The sequence below is a fragment of the Chrysemys picta genome, chromosome 4 (genome assembly GCF_011386835.1).
Source record: "Chrysemys picta bellii isolate R12L10 chromosome 4, ASM1138683v2, whole genome shotgun sequence".
Taxonomy (NCBI): Eukaryota; Metazoa; Chordata; order Testudines; family Emydidae; genus Chrysemys; species Chrysemys picta.
Genome location: NC_088794.1, coordinates 107,307,808 through 107,327,778, shown reverse-complemented (window position 1 = coordinate 107,327,778; position 19,971 = coordinate 107,307,808). Strand labels below are relative to the sequence as shown.

At 42.0% G+C, this 19,971-nt stretch overlaps 1 protein-coding gene across 14 annotated transcripts in view; it reads right to left on the bottom strand.

Moving 5' to 3' along the window:
* Positions 1–19,971, bottom strand: part of AKAP6 (A-kinase anchoring protein 6) — a 427,955-nt gene that overhangs the window by 210,535 nt on the left and 197,449 nt on the right. For all 14 annotated transcript variants that reach the window (XR_255087.5, XM_065595443.1, XM_065595441.1 and 11 more), the window contains one exon: positions 2,317–2,439. Coding sequence is in view for 13 of the 14 variants with exons in the window: in XM_065595443.1 (XP_065451515.1) it covers positions 2,317–2,439 (123 nt within the window). In the remaining variant the exon portion in view is untranslated. The remainder of the gene's footprint in view (positions 1–2,316; positions 2,440–19,971) is intronic.

Genomic DNA, 19,971 nt, shown 5'->3' with positions numbered 1-19,971 from the left:
TAATTAATACGAATAACTCTATCTTCCTATTACAAAAATATCCCTTATTTTAATAATTCAATCATCTACTGCAAAGAAAGGAATATAATAGCATATGTTTTTTTTTAAATCCCAGGAGAAATGAGGCTGTAGGATCACTACTGCTTTTCCGTGCTGTCCAATACATTGTTTACATAGACTGACAGTGTACATGCCATCAAGGTATATTCACAGACTGAAATTGTAGTGTATTATATACTCTAGTACTTCATGGTAGGATTTTGAAAAAAACCACTCTTACTTCATGAAAATGACCCCCCATCCCCACCCCCGAAAGGTGTAACATACTCTATGCCTCAGGAACACTCCGGTGATAGATTTTTAATGGCTTTAAAATAATCAAATGAAATGATAGACAAAGGTATAAGGCTCAGTTGTGATCTCTTCTGTGCACCTTCACAGAGAAGTGAGGGGGTGTAAGGTGCCCACTCTCCTGTGGGGGCTATACATATTGGTGAATCCTGAAGGAGAAGAGCAGCCACCATGCAGCTGCTCCTGTCCATCCCACAGTGGTGGGTAGCGTATGTACAGGCAGGGATAGGGAGAGAGTAATTTTGGTTCCAGCTCCCACAGTGCACTGGAGCTGGGGCAGTCTTTCAAGTAATCTGTGCTAGTAAGAGGGCTGGTACGGAAGACTCCCCCCATTGAGCAAGAGGGAAATAGGAACTGAAAGTCACCGCCTCCTTTCTGCCCTGCTCTTGGGACACTGCAGCTATTTCCATCTAGCCCAGAGAAAGCCATCTTCCAGAGAGTTTAATGCAGTAGAGTAGGAGTGAACACACTGAAATGACCCAGGACTTTTAGGCGCCGATCCTGCAATGTGTGGTGCATGGTCAGATCCCTGCGCTTGCATGGGGCCAAAGTCTATGGGGCTTCATGTTAGCCCAAGGGAACCTTTGTAAAATACACAGCAGGACCAAACACTCTTTGGTGCAGGGACATTTACTGCATACATGCACAGTGCCTAGTACAATGTCTGTAGGCACTATTATGATGTAAATGATTAACATCAATAAAGAGCATGAAAAATATCAATTCATGCTTGAAAACTGGAGATCAGAGAGTTTTAAAGTTGTGGTAGGGTCAGTAAAATTTTTTTTAACTGCTTAATTTAATGGTGGTCAGGCCGACCATTAAATTAACAGAAATAAACGAAAAACAGAATTTACTGTATCAACGTATTGAAACTCACTGATTTCCAATGCTTTGAAATGGAAGAGCTTATTTATTTATTTATTTTTGCTCCTACTTTGCATTATCCAATTGGGCCGCATAAGAAGACTCATTAAAACGTTTAAAAACTATCTTGAAAATTAATTCTGCAACACACATACACATATTGTATTTAGTATTTATCCTGGAGAGCTCTGATATGCCCCTTAAATCACAAGAGTTTTCCTTTAAGGAGGCATTTTCATTATTATTTATATTGGGTTAGTAACAAAGGTCTGAATCAGGAATGGGGCTCCATTACTCTATACAAACAGATAGGAAGAGATGGTCTCTGCCCCATATATTTGATAATAGTGTGAAAAATCTAAGCATGAGGTTTTCAGCATCTAAAATCTCATTTCATCTAACATGGTTGCTTTTCATATTTTACTACAATTCAACAACTGTAGTTGGTTTTCACCTGCTGGTAACCAGTACCAGCTGTTAGAAGTATTCAGTAAAAACCTCAAGAGGCTTATCCAATGCCCCTCAATCTATAATTCTTGCCTGTAATATATACACATCTTATTTTGCCAAGTGTTTTCTACTTCCACACAAGGTTTTTTTGTTTGTTTGTTTGTTTGCACAAGAGCAAGAATAGTGACAGTTACAGGATAAAAATGCACATCCGCTAAAATTATTGAAATGATAATTTCAAATATTTTATTTAAATCATTCTGTACTATGATTAAAAATGTGGCAGATAGTAAAAATAAATTAGAGCTTCATTAATACTGGCCAGAAGAAATATAATTTTACTTTTACCTTTTATTATTTCCTTTTCTTTCCGTCTGAGGATAATTTCTGAATTGCAATATAATTTTTTCTAATTCATTTTTGAAGAGATTTTTGCTACACTATGGTTACTAATGAATGTAGGAAATTTTGTTTTTCTTTTAGAAGGTGAATTTGTTGGAATTTTGAATAATAATACAATTTGCAACACTGTAAATACAGCATTAAAATATAGGTGTTGACTAAAAATTAGAAAAAATAATCTACTAACAAAAAGCACAGCAGAACACTTCAATTACTTATAGCAATCACAATATAATCTTGTCCTACCAAGTGTGTCTCCAGGTACAATTTAAGGCTGTCTGTCTCTGCTTTAGGAGGAGTCCAATTCTCTGTCGTTTCCATGGCTTCATTTAACCAGTGAATGAATTCATCCAGCTTGCTTACAAACCCCTTACCAGATAAGAAAAAAGAAAGAACAAGAAAAACATATTTGTTAGTACAATGACAATCTGGAAAAAGCATGCTCTTTATTTTTTTTTAAACCAGCAGAGCACTGGACAGTGAAATCTTGTCCTCAACAACCATGCAAAGAATGATAAAAATTGGTTGGTGGTCTTCTGATAAAGGAGGAGCAAGACTGTGCTCAATGTGTTTTGGGATAATCTAAGGTGGTCTCCTGGGACAGACCAGTGTAAAAAATTCATTAGATTGTGGTAGGGTGACCAGACAGCAAGTGTGAAAAATCGGGACAGGGGGTGGAGGGTAATAGGAGCCTATACAAGAAAAAGACCCCAAAATTGGGACTGTCCCTATAAAATCAGGACATCTGGTCACCATAGTGTGGCGAGATGGAAAAACAATGGGGTTTTAAAAGTGAGGGGGATTTGTATGAGTGGCTGGGTGAGAGGCCTGGGTTATGATAAAAGATGGGTTGGAAGCCCCTATTCAGGCAACCAAATGTGGCAGCTGCATCACTTCTAGTGATATACAAGGCAGAATGTGCAGCATTTAATGCAAGGGCTGCTGGTCTTTTATCACAGGCACTATTAAATGATGCCCCTAACTTTACATGACTGGATGATGCTCTAAGGCCCATTCTGAGTGCAGATAACTCCACCAGAGTCTTCTGTTCAGCATGAGTCAAGGGAAGGTCGAGAGGGTAGCGTGGCCATGATGTTTTTATCAACTTAAAATAGATCTTAAGAGTATGTTCATCTAATATGACCATCCCAGAATTGCTTAAAATAATGCTACCACTGGTGTATTAGTTTTATTTTTATTCATTCATAGGTTTGTTTAGGATACTCAGGACTCTGCTATCTGAGCACCTCCCATAAATTAATTAAATTATGCCCTCAACAGCTCTGTGAGGTAACCAAAGTATCATTCTCATTTGTTCCCCTTTTGTATAAATAATTCAATATTCAGTGGAGCAGGGGACCAGAACCAAGGTCACTCTGCTCCCATGTGAATGCCTGGGTTCAAATGCCTATTCCAGGTGAATGCCCTAACCACTGGGCTAAAGGTTATAAGGGGCAGAGGGGCACTCCTCTAGCCCTTTAAAAATGCTTGGAAAAAAATCTTTCAGGTCAAGTAAAACAATTAGTTCACCCCCAAACAGATTTTTTTTTTATTTGCCAAAAGTTTTAAATTTTAACAAAAAAAATTCAGAACTACCACTGAACAGGGAGAAGAATACTACAAATCACATTACTGATTGCTTGTCACATCCTAGTGATGTTATCTCACAAACAAGGTGATTTGATATATACATACACAAAGGCAGACAGATATACATACACACACAAAATAAAGGTGCTCTCTTATACAGGCTTCATGTATTTTACTAATAAAGTAATATATTTAATCCATAACAGAGTATTATGTTTTAGAAGAATTTTTCAAAAAATATTTCAAGATTTCAAGCATGTGATGCCAATACTCACTAGTACAAAAGGCAGCTCTCAATAGTGACTATGCTTGTCCCTCAGAATATTTGTATTTTTTGATATTATGTATGGGAACCCTCCAGTACTAGCCTTCTAGATGTCAAATACTTTTTCTGCTATGCTATTTTTCTGCACATACTGCTATGAAATGTGCCACATCTAATATGCCTGTATTTACCACATGGGGGGAGACAATCCACAACAGGTATATGACCTGAATCATTTGTGTTGTGGGGTAGGGAATGTTTGAAGGGTGTTTTGGGCCTGAATAAATATATAGATAATATCATGTAAAGCTATGAGGAGCCAGAATCTTTTTGTTTAAAAAAATATAAATATTCAAACAGTTTCATTATGGACATTAAAATCCCCACTAAAAATAAATGGGTCGGTGATGAGCACTGAGGAGACAGCTAAAGGAAAGGAGAGGCATGATGACAGAATGGGGAGATCTAACCCAGGCTACGTCTCTGTCAGAGAAATATTTTCTGCTACAAAACACAAATCACAATAATCCTACTATTTTTCAAACGATGGCTATAAAATTTTATTGAAACCATTCAAAGAACACATCTGTAGAAACTGAAAATAATTTAAAAAACTAAAAGCCTGACACTGAAAATGACTGTCAGAGGATAGATAACATTGTCCAGCTCCTGAATCTCAATGTCTGGGTAAACACCACCATCTGGAGGCCTAATGGAGCATTGTCAGTCCTACAAAATCTTAAGGAGGGAGCCCAATGCTGAATTGTAAGCATTTAAATTGGATTTTTAAATCTTACATCTGCACATTCAAATATGTGCCTTTTTTTGCAAATAAGTGCTAGGGAACATCAAAATGAAGATTTGGATGTCCCACAACTAAATTAAGACCACAATTTTACTTGACTTGTCATTTGAGTTCTGGTAAAATTAAAAGGAAAACCCATATAGTTAAACACATGACAATGGAAATGAAGACAATACATGCGACCTAGATCAGACAGGAGATTTCTTTTTCATATTTTCCATGTGTTTATCTCAAACTAAATTCAAGATTATGTTGAGGCACCATAATCCCTACTTCATTTGTCACAAACTAATTATCAAAAAGTTTTTCAAAAAATTTTCACAGTAGTGCCTAGGACTCCAACTTATTTATTTTAATAGCCTGATGCTAGTGGGCAAAGAGACACCTTTATCATCCCAATGCCAGCCTCATGACTCATGTCTGCCTGGAAGGCAGCTCCAGTGGAAATTGAAACCTATGCAAATACAGTCAACTGGATCAGGTCTGTTGCAAAAGACTAGACTACAACCCTGCTCTCGAAGCTGAACTTCTACTTCTTTTCAGAGACAAGGTGGGTGAGGAAATATCTTATCGGTGAGAGACAAGCTTTCGAGCTTACACAGAGCTCTTCTTCAGGTCTTCTCTTTGGCATTATTCCAAGGCCTGGCTACATACAAACTTTAAAACCAAAATCAGTATTTTCAAACAATATGCTGCTCCTTTATCACTTTAAGCACTGATGCACACATTTGGGTCTTGATTATTCCATCTGATAAGCAATAGGTGTTGCTACTTTAGGGCTAAAGCATACTTTTAGGCACAGCCTTGAGCAAAGGATAGTGCATAAACTTAACACCAGTCAATAGTTACCCTGCAAGACACTCCAAGTCACAACCTAGACCTTACTGAAGATGTGATTACCACTCTATTGACTGGCTAGAAGTAACAAAACATCCTATGTAGAATGATGAATTCCTAATGAATTTTGAAGATGTACAGTAAAAAACAAAAAGGGGCTATCTTCATGCAGTTTGTTTTGGATATTTCCTAAAATACATATATATTTTAAGAAATGTTTTAGACAAATTTGGGTCTAGGAAGTTCTAATATGGAGAAAGATTTGCCTCTTGATAAAAAAAAAGTATTCTGCAACACTAGAAAAAAAACGTAATGCAACCCAGTCAGAAAATGAAATACAGGACTAATTACACCATGCAAAAGAATGGAATTTAGTGTGCAATCATGAACCCAGACTCAGGACTGATCAAGGAAACAAATAAATATTATAGGAAAGCAAAATATACACAATAATATTTTGCCCTGGTTTCTTCTCACTTCATGCCTCTAACAGAAATGGCTGTACTTCCCTATCATTAATAATTTTTACCACTCTCTCTCTTTTGTATTTGTGGTTTACCTGTTTCTTTGTCTACACAGCTTTCTTAGAAAATTTTAAGATAGAGAGAGCCTCAGCTGGTGTAAATCAGCTTCAGTTGCTTCAGTGGAGCAAGGCTGACCTATAAGAACTATGTATCTAATCCAGACACTATGATGCCTATAATTAAACTATGATATGATATATCACAATGTTTTAGAATCTGAAAATCCCAAAGTTACCTGCATTATAGCAAAAAAATTGCTATAAAAACAAGAACTCCTCAGGAGAGAGAAAAAAGGAGACCAGGAGGGAATTCCAGTGTAAACGGATCTCTCTCTGAGACCAGCTGCATCAGTTCTGTGATGTAACTGCTCTGTATTGTCCTCGTAAGCTAGCCACTGATTTTATTCCAGACCCCGCCTGGTAATATTGTTACTATGCTATGTTTGGAAAAGTCAAATGCTACATAGTGGATATTTGGTAGCAACCTCCATAGCTAAGGATACAACGCAGTTTCCATGATGAACTTCTGTTTGAATGCAGTGATACATTTCTGAAATGTGCACCTATTGGGTTTTTCACATGATTACAGGTTGTGCGACTATGGAACATACATTTTCCTTTGTGTAAAAAAACCCCACAATGTTTTATTCACACTTTTTTAAAACAAAGCTACAGGAAAAATGGTTTAAATTTAAAACTTGGCATGGACATAGTCTTCTCTGGGGATCTATAGCTATTTCATCTGGGTGGATAAGGATTTAAAATAAGAGAGTTGTAAGTATTGAAAAAAATCTAAGTGTGTTCAAGGTATCTGGTAGGCTTCTAGCAGAGCCTAGTAACAGTATTGCCAACCCCAATGGTTCAAAAACTCCCAAATCATGAGATTAGACTAAAATCCTGAACTTCTTTTTCAAGAACTGGTCTTTTTTCAATGCCCTCTAATGCCCCTGCCTATCTCAAGAGAGTGTGTGTAAAAACAACAAGTCAAACATTTGAATTGTGCAGAGAAATAGGCAGGCCCTGCCTCTCCCCACCCCCCTTTCCCACTGTTTAGAGTCTTTTCTGACGCCCTTTACACTTGCTTCCCAAATCCCTACCACTGCTGAGAGCCCTGCCAGGCACACCTGCTCCTCACGCTCCTCCCCCATATCTGACTCCCCTTGGCAGATTCTTGCAGCCCTTCTAACTGCTGCCAGGCAGACTCCAGAAGCTGGTCAGCCCCCAATTCCTCCTTCTTTGCAGGCTCCAGAAGCTGCCTGCCATGTTTCCAGCCTAGAGAAGGCATGCCCTGGGCTTGGACCTCCATTAACTCCCCCTTCCAGGATTGTGGGAGATGGGCCAAGGCTGCTCCTACTAGCCCCAGAGGTGGGAGGGTAGCTCTGCTGTGCTTTCTGCTCCAGTGTTTTGCACTGCTCAGAGCACGTCAGTACTGCAGGCACTAGCTGCCTCTACCTGCAGCTCACATGGTACAACAGGGAAAACTACAGTCAGACCAGGGAACACTCCCTAGCTGCCAGTAGTGTTTGTGGATTTGAGAAGATGTTCAGGGAGGGTACTGGCCCTCTTGAACCTGAATTTGGCTATGCATGTTTCAGAGAGACACTTGTAATGTCGTAAAATATACACTATAAAATAATACAGGATGTAATGTGGCAAGTTAACATTGATGTGGAAACTTTAATGTATGCAGTTCCTGAGCCAAATTCTGCTCTTTGAAACTACGCAGAATTCACTTGGGTTGCATGTGCAGCTGGAAACAGTATTTGACCATCTTGCTTCTTGAAATTTTAAGCTGTGCAATGTTGACATTGCTTAACAATTTATTAATATTATTAATTTGCATGTAATATGCACATTGAATTATTATGGATTGCATCACAAACACTTAATAGAGTTCTTTTGGACACAACTTTTATCAAGACACAAAATCTTTGGAGTGACTAGAACCAAGATTTGAAAAAAGGGGTTCCAAACAGGTAGGTCCCAGATATATAAGCATGTACTAAAAATGTCTATTTACCTATCGACAAAATTATCACGTTTTAAGGATGACAGTCATACGAGTTTTACAGAGACACAGAACCTGCCCTTTATACCACAAATCTCAGCATAGAAACACAAGAGAGCACTACTAGTGAACTTACTACACTAGATCTCCCCCTCCTCCCCTTTAGTTTTGGGCACACAAAGGAAGTTTTGTCCGTAAAAGAATTGGTTATGAGGATGTGTGTTAAAAAATGAATGTTCAATTTTATTGCAAACAGAGAATGTTGTAAAGTTTGCTCCCAATTTACAAAAAAAGACTGAGCTCACAAAGGGGCTACATACTGGCATGCGCTGCCTCCAAGGGCACTTCTATCACAGAATGGCATTAAGAAACCCCTTTGTCTAACCACAAAAGGACTTGCATATGAGTCTCAAGAGGGACTCAGTCCAGCCCACTGGACTTTATTTTCAAAAGGATAAAAGTGCACTTTCTTCATAGGGAAAGGTAAGTCAAAGGAATCCAGGTACTCAGGAAGATGAGACTGTACAAACAGCCATGGTCAGTTTAATTGGAGCTAGACGCAGAGGCAACAGTGCAATCATCAGCAGTACAGATTATAGAACTCCCTAAGGAGACAGATGGCACTAAGGAAAAAAATTCCTCTGTAGTGTCCTCCAGACTTTGTGATGGCCAATAAGTCCACTGACCTCATAGGAGGAACATAATGCTGACCAAGCAGAACATCAACAGAATTCTTCTATGCTTTTCTTAACAATCCTACTTAATCCAGGATATGACAACTCAAGGCAATTGGAAATGTGATGGAACCAAGCTAAAATGAATTCATGGAGTGATTAAAATATTTACTTTCCTACTTCACACTTGGCATTCATAGCACAGTGTATGTAACACCCAAGTACATGTTACTTTTTAAAAGGCAGCTTTCAAAAGTTGTTAGAAAGCGTCATGCCTACAGGGTATGTTCAGCCAAGGAGAGTCAGATCCAAGAGTGTAATGCTTCTAATGTGGGCCTTGTGTACACTAGACTATTTTTCTTAATATTTCCCACGGTTGCTACTAGAGCTACAGGATTGCTGTATAGCTAGCAACAGGTAAAGGGCCAGTATTGTCCAAGAGTGTGGGAGCTGCTGTAGCAAAGGAGTGTTAAGAAATCAGCTGGGGTGTCATACCCTAGACCACAGGAGTGGATTCCTCCCCTGAATATGATCAGACTTTTACGTTGGCACAACGTGTTGTTCCCTAAGAATGGGGCAATCAATCAACCAGAGACGTAATAGGTTGGTTTCATCTGCCACATCTCTCCAAGCAGACTTAAGGGCATCTCATGAAGGTCTGGTGGAGTTATGTATGCTAGCACATACAGACTGGACATTGGTGTATAGTGAAAACTAATAATACAAGTGGCCAAAGTCAGCACCATCTTGACAAACTAAGTGCGCCAGCTGCTGCCCCAGATCACAGAGCAGTATTCAGCTAAAGCAAACACCAGGGCCAATGCAGATGTACAAAGGACTGAAGGGTCTGCTCCCCAGGAGGTTCCTGATCATTTTCATATCAAGGTGGTGTGAGAAGAGATCTTCATTTTCAGGTGTTCCAGTGTTCCTGAAGCCAATGTGTCAGGCTACGATCAAGTTTTACTCCCAACTGGTCAGAATGGCAATGGCCATCCTTGGACATGGATCATGATGGGTTGATTGGCAAGATGATTGTTTAGATGGAAGTTAGTTGTCACTGTCTTGGTTTCACTGAGAATTAGTCTCACTGATAGAAGCAGGTGGTCCAAGTAACCATGTTTTGGCTGCCAAGTATCAGAGGGTAGCCATGTTAGCTGAGATTCCCTTTCTATCCTATGGCAATTGTTTTCCAGTGTCAGCACTACAGATGTCATCAGAATACACATATTTCTCAGCCTGCGTTTCAGGGAGATCATATAAGGGGACAAGTCTACTGCCATCACATGGCACCCACCATCTGTATGAAAAAGCTAAAGTAGACAAAGTGCAAAAATCAGAGCTCAAGTCCTCGGCATAAAAAGTGAAAGACAAAAACAAACACAGCCTGAAGGAGTTGTCCCCCATGGGGTCCTCTTCAGGCCAGGGTCACAAACCCTAGTGCTGGAGTCAGCTCTCAAAGTGCTGCTCCTCCATATCTAGGGAATCTCAGCAGCCAAGAGGGGCATCCTCCTTCATTTGGCTATAGAGCACAAAGCACACTTAATTTTGCTTCAGGAAACACCCCCTACCATTGACAGTCCACTGTCAATTACTGGCATTGCTGTTGTGTCTCACCTCTGTCGTAGGCAATACAGGATATAGCATAGTGGTAACTTCCATAGACGTACTTAAACCAAGATAATTCTTATTTAATTAAACATTAGAAAAACTTATGTAAAATGTTACTTGTATAAACACAGGTAAATATGATGAGTAGGATAGACAGCACAGCAGAACCTGACCCTGTATTAAGGACTGCACTGCTGCCAAGTTACTCTTGCCTCCTAGCAGAAATAAGTTTGAAGTGAGGAGAATATAGCTGTATACTGAGAACCTTGTTCAACTTGTCTCCTTGGTAGGCTTATTCTCCACACACCCCACCCCTTCCTTCCCCTGAGCTCTTGAGAATAAAGGAGCAGGTGCCTAAGAGGCTTGGGACTTGCTTCCGCTCAGTATGGAAGTCTATGCTAGTGCTGACATTTATCCAAACCCATGTGTGGGCTCTACTTACACTTGTACTGGAGCACAACCAACTTGTAAAATAAAGGTCTAAATAGGGAGACTTGTGGCAGCGGGACAAGAGCATGGGTAGAATGAGAGAATAGTCCAGTCAGTCTCTGGCTGCCAAGAGACAAATTTTTGGATGCCACAATCACTCCACCCCCATTAAGCCTCTGCCAGATGCTAGAGGGCATAGGCATGGGAAGTAGGAGAGTGGGGGGTGCAGCAGCACTCCCAGGTTTTCTGCCCGGTGTCCCGGCCACCGGCCCCGAGCCCCTGCTGCCGGCCATGCTGGAGCCCAGGGGCTCTGCTGCCGGCCCATGGCCCCAGGGGCCCGCCTGGCCATTGTCCCCGTGCCTGGGGGCTCCACTGCCAGTCCCAGGGTCCTGGCTGCTGGACCCACATATGGGGACCCAGTCGCCAGCCTAGGATCCCATCCGGTTGCTGGGGCTCTGGGGGCTCCGCTGTCGGCCCCGGATCCCACCCGGCCACCAGCCCCATGCCCAGGGCCTAGCTGTGGCCCCAGCCTCCGCCGCCTTACCCCTGTCCGTGGTCCCCTCCTCCCAGAGCTCTAGGGGGCAGTGAGAGGTGTGGACAGGGGTAAGAGGGGTGCATCTCATCACCCCCACTCCCAAAACTGCTCCAGCGCCACTGCTAGAGGGAACTGTGGGTGCTTAACACCTTGGAAAATTAGTCCCATAGAGACTGGAGAAACAGTCCAGAGGTCAAATAGCTTCCTAGTTTTAAAAAAGGGATATGTTACTTTGGGGCACCATTTTTCTCATTTCAGATGAGGAGAAGATTACTATTTGTTCTTGATCTATCAGCTCCTGATCTTAAATTTGCTTTTCTACCTGTAATTGTGTGATCATTTAGTTAGGTTATGCTTTGCACCTATATAACACCTTTCCTTCAAGGATTTCAAAGCATTTTTAAATGTCTGACTTCTGTTTAAGTTTCATATTAGATCAAAATGCTGGATCACCTGCAACAGGGTGGGAGCTCTACTCATGTTATTTCCACACCACTGGCCTGTTCATTCAGCATTTCTGGTTTGTGTTCTTTATTGTTTATGAGGCATAGTGGGAAGATGGCCATGAAAAGAAGATACTGGATGGGTGGACCTAAGCAGACTTAATAGCAGGAGATCACATAAGGATTTACAGGACATGAGAAATAAGTAATAGGAGGAACCAGGGACAGGAAGTAAGAGCAGGAAATGATAAGGGAAAAGAGGCATGGCAAGGGCGAGGAATCAGTAAAAGGAGGAGAAGGGCAGTACAGCATGGGGAGAAGGTGACCAGCCCTCTGTGGAGAAAGAAGTGGTTCGGGACTATTTAGAAAAACTGGACGTGCACAAGTCCATGGGGCCGGATGCGCTGCATCCGAGGGTGCTAAAGGAGTTGGCGGGTGAGACTGCAGAGCCATTAGCCATTATTTTTGAAAACTCATGGCGATCGGGGGAGGTCCCAGATGACTGGAAAAAGGCTAATGTAGTGCCCATCTTTAAAAAAGGGAAGAAGGAGGATCCGGGGAACTACAGGCCAGTCAGCCTCACCTCAGTCCCTGGAAAAATTATGGAGCAGGTCCTCAAGGAATCAATTATGAAGCATTTAGAGGAAAGGAAAGTGATCAGGAACAGTCAGCATGGATTCACGAAGGGGAAGTCGTGCCTGACTAACCTAATTGCCTTCTATGATGAGATAACTGGCTCTGTGGATGAGGGGAAAGAAGTGGATGTGTTATTTCTTGACTTTAGCAAAGCTTTTGATACTGTCTCCCACAGTATTCTTGCCACCAAGTTAAAGAAGTATGGGCTGGATGAATGGACTGTAAGGTGGATAGAAAGCTGGCTAGATCGTCGGGCTCAACGGGTAGTGATCAATGGCTCCATGTCTAGTTGGCAGCCGGTTTCAAGTGGAGTGCCCCAAGGGTCGGTCCTGGGGCCGGTTTTGTTTAATATCTTTATTAATGATCTGGAGGATGGTGTGGACTGCACTCTCAGCAAGTTTGCAGATGACACTAAACTAGGAGGCGTGGTAGATAAACTAGAGGGTAGGGATCGGATACAGAGGGACCTAGACAAATTAGAGGATTGGGCAGAAAAAAACCTGATGAGGTTCAACAAGGACAAGTGCAGAGTCCTGCACTTAGGACGGAAGAATCCCATGCACTGCTACAGACTAGGGACCGAATGGCTAGGTAGCAGTTCTGCTGAAAAGGACCTAGGGGTCACAGTGGACGAGAAGCTGGATATGAGTCAACAGTGTGCTCTTGTTGCCAAGAAGGCTAACGGCATTTTGGGCTGTATAAGTAGGGGCATTGCCAGCAGATTGAGGAACGTGATCGTTCCCCTTTATTCGACACTGGTGAGGCCTCATCTGGAATACTGTGTCCAGTTTTGGGCCCCACACTACAAGAAGGATGTGGAAAAATTGGAAAGAGTCCAGCGGAGGGCAACAAAAATGATTAGGGGTCTGGAGCATATGACTTATGAGGAGAGGCTGAGAGAACTGGGATTGTTTAGTCTCCAGAAGAGAAGAATGAGGGGGGATTTGATAGCAGCCTTCAACTACCTGAAGGGGGGTTCCAAAGAGGATGGAGCTCGGCTGTTCTCAGTGGTGGCAGATGACAGAACAAGGAGCAATGGTCTCAAGTTGCGGTGGGGGAAGTCCAGGTTGGATATCAGGAAAAACTATTTCACTAGGAGGGTGGTGAAACACTGGAATGCGTTACCTAGGGAGGTGGTGGAGTCTCCTTCCTTGGAGGTTTTTAAGGCCCGGCTTGACAAAGCCCTGGCTGGGATGATTTAGCTGGGAATTGGTCCTGCTTTGAGCAGGGGGTTGGACTAGATGATCTCTTGAGGTCCCTTCCAACTCTGATATTCTATGATTCTATGATTCTAAGGCCGATGTCTGGCGAAAAGGACATGGTGGGTCTCAGTTCTTTTTTTAGTTTGATAAAAACTAGGATCCAACTCAGAATGTAAAGAAAGGTAAGGTGGGACTGGAGGACAGTAGAACCAGACACAGTGAATGATGCCTCATATGCCATTGTGAATGCCACAATTAAGGAAATCTGTGTTTCTTAGATATTCGGGAAGAAGAAAAGAGGTCAGTTTTGCAGACTCAAATGGCTGGACAGTACAGATAAGGATCTAAACTTTTGGATGCTTAATCCAAATGAAACCTGAACTCTAACCCATTTGAACTTCATCCTCTCACCACATTTTATCATTTTTGTTTCTCGTATTTATCTGAAAATGTTTTCATTCCGAAACAGATTATAATTGGGTATGTCTCCTGGGGCCTCTGGTTATCTTGAAAATATTTTTTGTACTGTTGTGTCATTTTCCTTTCATGCTATTTTTCCTACCAGTGTATCTGACAGGTCTCAACAGCTGCCAGGGAATAATCAAGTGTGCCCAAAATGCTGTACTAGTATGGGATACACTTAAATTCCTGTTGTGCAACACCGTTTTGCTGTCAGAGCATCAAATACCCAGAGCTAAGTCTTTTCTAAGTTTTATACTCTCATGTCCCTGTCTCAGCCAAAAACTAGCCAGACTGTACTGACCAGCTAAGAGAGAAGTAATGCAAATCTTTTTTAGGTCACACAATCTTGTCTGACTCAACTGTCAGTCCTGGGACCCAATCTTGCTAACATTTGCCACCATGTAAATAGGACTACAGATGGGAAGCTAATGGGGCTACCCATGGTAGTAAGTGTTTGCAGGATCACACCACTAAGTTGTAACACATACCCCCTTTTACACATTCCTAAACTCTTCTTTTGTCTTCTATGGGCAATTTTACAGAATACTGAACCTTAGTAGAAAATATAGCAGGTCTTTCAGCACCAATAGTTCACACACATGAAAACTGCTTTTATTCAGAGATCTCTTACATGGATTCAGTGGTCCATAAACCCTGCACAAAACCCAAATCCACAGATTTGAACAATGCCCCTCTCTACCCATCAGCTATTTATACAGTATGGATCCTGATCAAAGGGTGTGGCTCAGGCCCATCTCTAATCTGTATTTTTACATTTTTAATAAAGCAACTGGTTACTTTTTTCTTAAAATGCTGCCAATATAAATACTGATTGATGTTGAAACTATTTATGCTAATACAAGGATACCTGGCGATATTAAATCATTCCCTTCTAATAATTATTTTAAATGTTGTGTTGGCAACTTACCTTTTTCAGACTATTTCATGGGTACTTTATGTATTGGTTATTCGCCTAAGTGCACCCAAAGACTAGCTAATCATCACTTGCCAATTTTCCATATTATATGTACTGTACTTGTATATTTGGTTTTGTTCCATGTCCAGAAAACAAATAGTGTTCTGTTACCATCATTCCAGGTCAATAGGGTGACCAGATGTCCCAATTTTATAGGGACAGTCCCAATATTCAGGGCTTTTTCTTGTATAGGCTCCTTTATGCCACTTTTCCAGATGAGGCTTGTTGGGATGGTGCCAAATTGGTGTGGCCATACTGAATGAATGGTGTGAGCATAACTTGACATGATTTAAACATGGCTGAATGGCTGCAACGGATCCTGGGCGCAGGTTCCCTTTAAGCAGAAGCAAATTTGATACAGAACTGGCAAAGTCTGCATGTACGATCGATATTGAACCTATTGGTTGGCAAATATGGGCCCATGCAAAAGTAAATATCACATGTATAAAGTTCCAGCATGGAGCACAGATCAACCTGGTTATAGTGACTTTACAGCAAGAACACCATACAGAGATCCAGAGTGAATGATTGATGAGTGAGTAAATGTGGGGTGATCTTTCTTCAGTACCACCCCCCTCAGCCCCTTCTAAAACACTAATTAGGTAAAATTAGTAACCACACGCCCACTGGGCATGCTTTTAAGACATGTGATTCCTTCGAGGAAAAAGAGTATAAGAATCAAGCAAAGTAAATTGCTGTTGGTTGGGATTCCTTAATTGACGCTTGAAGAAGCAACACTGCTAGACAGAATAGCCAAAACTCTGCTCCATGGGCTTGAGTAGGACTGTGAACCAGAGGGGTCTCAAGGCAACCAAGGTCTTGCCTTTGCCTTGAGAGAATCTGAGACAGACCAGAGGGCTAAGAAGAACAGACTGAGGGGAAGAAGCCATCTATAAAATTGGTAACCACCTTCTCTGTTTGCCAAGCAGGAACTGTGTGAGGCTAGCACAGGGCCTGTTTGTGCATGTTTGTGAAAGAGAGCCTCATTAAGAGGATTGTATAGCTCTTAATGTATAGTTCTTAATGTCTAACGTAAGAATTATGGGCTTAATATAACCCTTTACCACTTATGTAGTTCCTTCTCAATAAACTGCTGTGTATTGCAGATAATTACTGTAGAACTTTTTCACTGGTATGACAGTAATCTGCTCACCGGGAGCCAGTAAAGATCCATTTCAGGGGTAGTAGCGCCCCCTGTTGTCAACAAGGGTCATGGCGGCAGTATGGAGAGTAGAGAGGACTGGATCTCCCTTTTCTTCCACAACAGGTTCCAGCTCCTCCTGGGGATTCCCCAGCATTCCCAGGCTAGCTGGGAGACATAATCCCTCCAGCGTGTCCTCGGGGCCTTCTCTGAGTGGGACGTTCCCAGTAGAGTTCCAAAGAAAGGCTTCCATGGTGAATCCTTATCAGGTGCCTGAACTACCTCAGCTGGCTCCTCTCAATCCAGTGGCTCTATTCCGAGGTTCTTCCGAATAGCCGAGCCCCTCACCCAGTCTCTGAGAGTAAGCCCAGCCATCCTGCGGAGAAACCTCATTTCCACTGCTTGTACCCATGATTTCATCCTTCTGGTCATTACCCAAAGTTCATGACCATAGGTAAGCATGGGATGTAGACTGACCTGTAAACCAAGAGCTTCGTCTGAGAACTCAGCTCCTGCTTCACCACCACAGATTGGTACAATGCCTGCATCATTGCCACCGCCATACCAATCCGCCAGTCAATCTCACGTTCCCGCTTACTATTCCTCATGAATAAGACCCCTAGATACTTGAACTCTTCCACTGAGGACAGCTGCTCCCCCTTCACTTACAGACAGCAGGCTATTTTCTTCTGGGGAAGGACCATGACCTCTGATTTGGAGATGCCGATTTTCATCCCAGCTGCTTCACACTCAGCAGTGAAATGTTCGAGTGTGCCTCAGAGATCACAGTCTGAAGAAGCAAGAAGGACATTATCTGCAAACAGCAGAGATACCACCTACAAGTCCCTGTTGAGGTTGGTGGAATCTAAAGCCCATCTTAAAATGAACTTGACTTAATATCAAGAATATGAACAGAACTCTCACTCTGAGAACAGAGGGACCGGCTAGCACACAAAAGTGGCACTGGCACCTCATGCTCCTGCAACACTTCCCACAAGAGATCTCAGGGAACGCGGTTATATGCCTTCTCCAGGTCTACAAAACAAAGGTAGATCAGATTAGCAAACTCCCACAATCCCTCAAATATCTGCAACAGAGCTGGTCCATTTTTCAACGGCCAGGATGGAATCCACATTGTTCCTCCTGAATCCGAGGTTCAACTAACGGGTATAGCCTCCTCTTCAACACTCTGGCACAGACTTTGCCAGGGAGGCTAAGGAAAGTTATCCCTCTGTAGTTGGAACACACCCTTTGGTCTCTTTTCTTAAAGATTGGAACCACCGTCACGGTTTGCTAGTCCAGAGATACTGCACCCGCCTTTCACGCAACATTGAAGAGGCGCATTAACCATAACACCCCAACATTTTCCAGTGCTTTCAACATCTCCAGGAGAATCTCATCCACCCCGCTACCTTGGTTACCACTATGAAGGCACTTTACCGCTGTAGTAACCTCAGCATCAGAAATAGATCTGATCTCACTGGGGGTTTCTGGCACTGGCTCCTGAAAGTAGGGCATGTCCACCGGGTTGTGGAGTTCCTCAAAGTGCTCCTTCCATCTCTTAATCTTCTCAGCTGAGTCAGCGTTTCACCACTCTTGCTGAGAACAGCCTGGGCAATGTCCCACCAACCCCTCCTAAGGTGATGAATGGTTTGCCAGAACACCTTTGAGGCGATCCGGTAGTCATTCTCCATGGTCTTTCCAAACTCCTCCCAAGCCCGGGCTTTCTCTTCAACGACTGCCACAACTGCAGCCCTCTTTGCCAGCCAGTACCTCTCAGCCAAATCAGGAGTCCAGTTTGCAAGCATTTCTCGGAAGGCCTCCTTCTTTGCCTTGACAGCTTCCCTCACCACTGGTGTCCACCACGCCTTCAGGCCGCAGCTTTTTGTCCCGCCTCAACAATTGAAGCCCTGAACATTGTCCTCTCGGACTCAATGTCCAAGACCTCACCCGGATTTCTTCTGGATGTGGGAATTGAAGTCTTTCCTCACAGGGTTCTCCACAAGACAACCCGCAGTGATGATTTGGGCCTCCTATGTCTATCCAGCTAGCACCCCATGCATCAGATCTGACTCACTGCCAAGTGGTGATTGGTTGACCGCTCTGCCCCTCTCTTCACCTGGGTGTCCAAAACACACTCCACTCACCCCTCCCCAGTAAATTGTACAAAGGGCTTTGTGCCTTCTCTCTATGCTTGGCCAGAGTCTAAGAGCTGAAGCTGACAAATGGCTCATGACATTTGGAGAGTGATCTACAGACAAAATACACACCCTCACCTAGTTATACTTTACTTTTTTAAGTAGCTTTGTCAATAACTTTAAAGTGAAACTTTAAAGCAAGAAAGCATTTTTTCTGGCAGCCACAGGTAGGATTAAGCCCTGATTTTGAAAAGAATATGACCGTAGGTTCTTAAATATTACCAACAAATAAAATAATATTTGTAGCCAGATGCTATCACTACAAACTGTTTGCAGTGGATTGAGTTTGCTTTTACAATAGATTTCACAAAATCTATAGAAGTGCAAGTTCTCTTTTGTAAACCTAAGAACAGTTGCATATTTATGCTATTGCTTCTTAATTCAGAACATAAATTTCAACATTAATTTTGTTGCAATAAAATAAATTGCACAGAACATGTATTACCAGTAGAGGCTTCATTAAAGAAAAAAATATTCTTTTCATTAGAGAGTACAGGATTCTGGTTTACAGTTTATCTTTTGCTATTACATTTTTAACAGTTCTGTACATTTTCATGTGTTTTGTTCATTTAAACAAGAAAGTATACTAAAAATCTGTCAAGCAGCTGCAGTAGTGAGATCTGGCCTCATGAGGGTGCTACATTACCATTTCTTAAAGGATTTTGAAATGCAGCAGAAAGGGCTAGGAGGGAAAAAAGCTTTTGCACTGAATTAGAATGGAACATGTTTGCTTCTGGGTAATTAGTGAATATATTGACCTTCTACTACATCCTTGACATGAATTATATGATGACCATGAGTCACAAAAGAAATTAGAACTCTTAATTCAGCATTTCCTACTGAAATAGGTCTAATTGGTTAGTAAAGGTTAAGTGTGTCATCTCATAAGAGGAATTTAAATGATCTGACCCATGAACTTGTTTTTCAGGTAAGTTTTCTGTGTGTTTAAAACCAGAAACTGGCAGACTGGTGATAGGTAACTCTCTTTAAACAGTTGCAGAAACCACTGTTCAATCACCACCATCTCTTCAATTCATTCTTTACTACCCTATCGTCCCCAGTCTGGGTGGGTTGTTTGAACCTGAAACATGATGCAAGACTCAGGAGGTGTGAACGCAAATGAATCAAAATCAGATGTAATGTTCACATTAATACTTCTGCAGTAGAAAGGCAAGATTCTCACGCTAGTACATATTGGAGCCCAACAGATAGGACTAGCTTAAGACGGCACCTTGTGTTCCAAAATCTTAAATAAAAAAGAAAGCAGCTAAAAATTAAGTTTCTAGACCTTTAGTTGGAAAGTTAAATTTCCAGTATCTGCCTGAGTCTACAGAGAGCCTGAAACAATACTGCTGGGAACTGTCCTGATTCACCATTACCGGAATGGTGTCTAATGTTGACAATTTAAAGGTCAGCCCTGTTAATGTTTCACTGCTGATCAAGTCTCCTGAAAAATAAGGGATGAAGATCAGCTAAAGTCACTGTGTACAAAACAGAAGAGGGCTGAAAATATTTTGAAGATTTATGCATCTCAAGTCTTGGGGAGGGGAGAGTTTGGAGAATACTGCT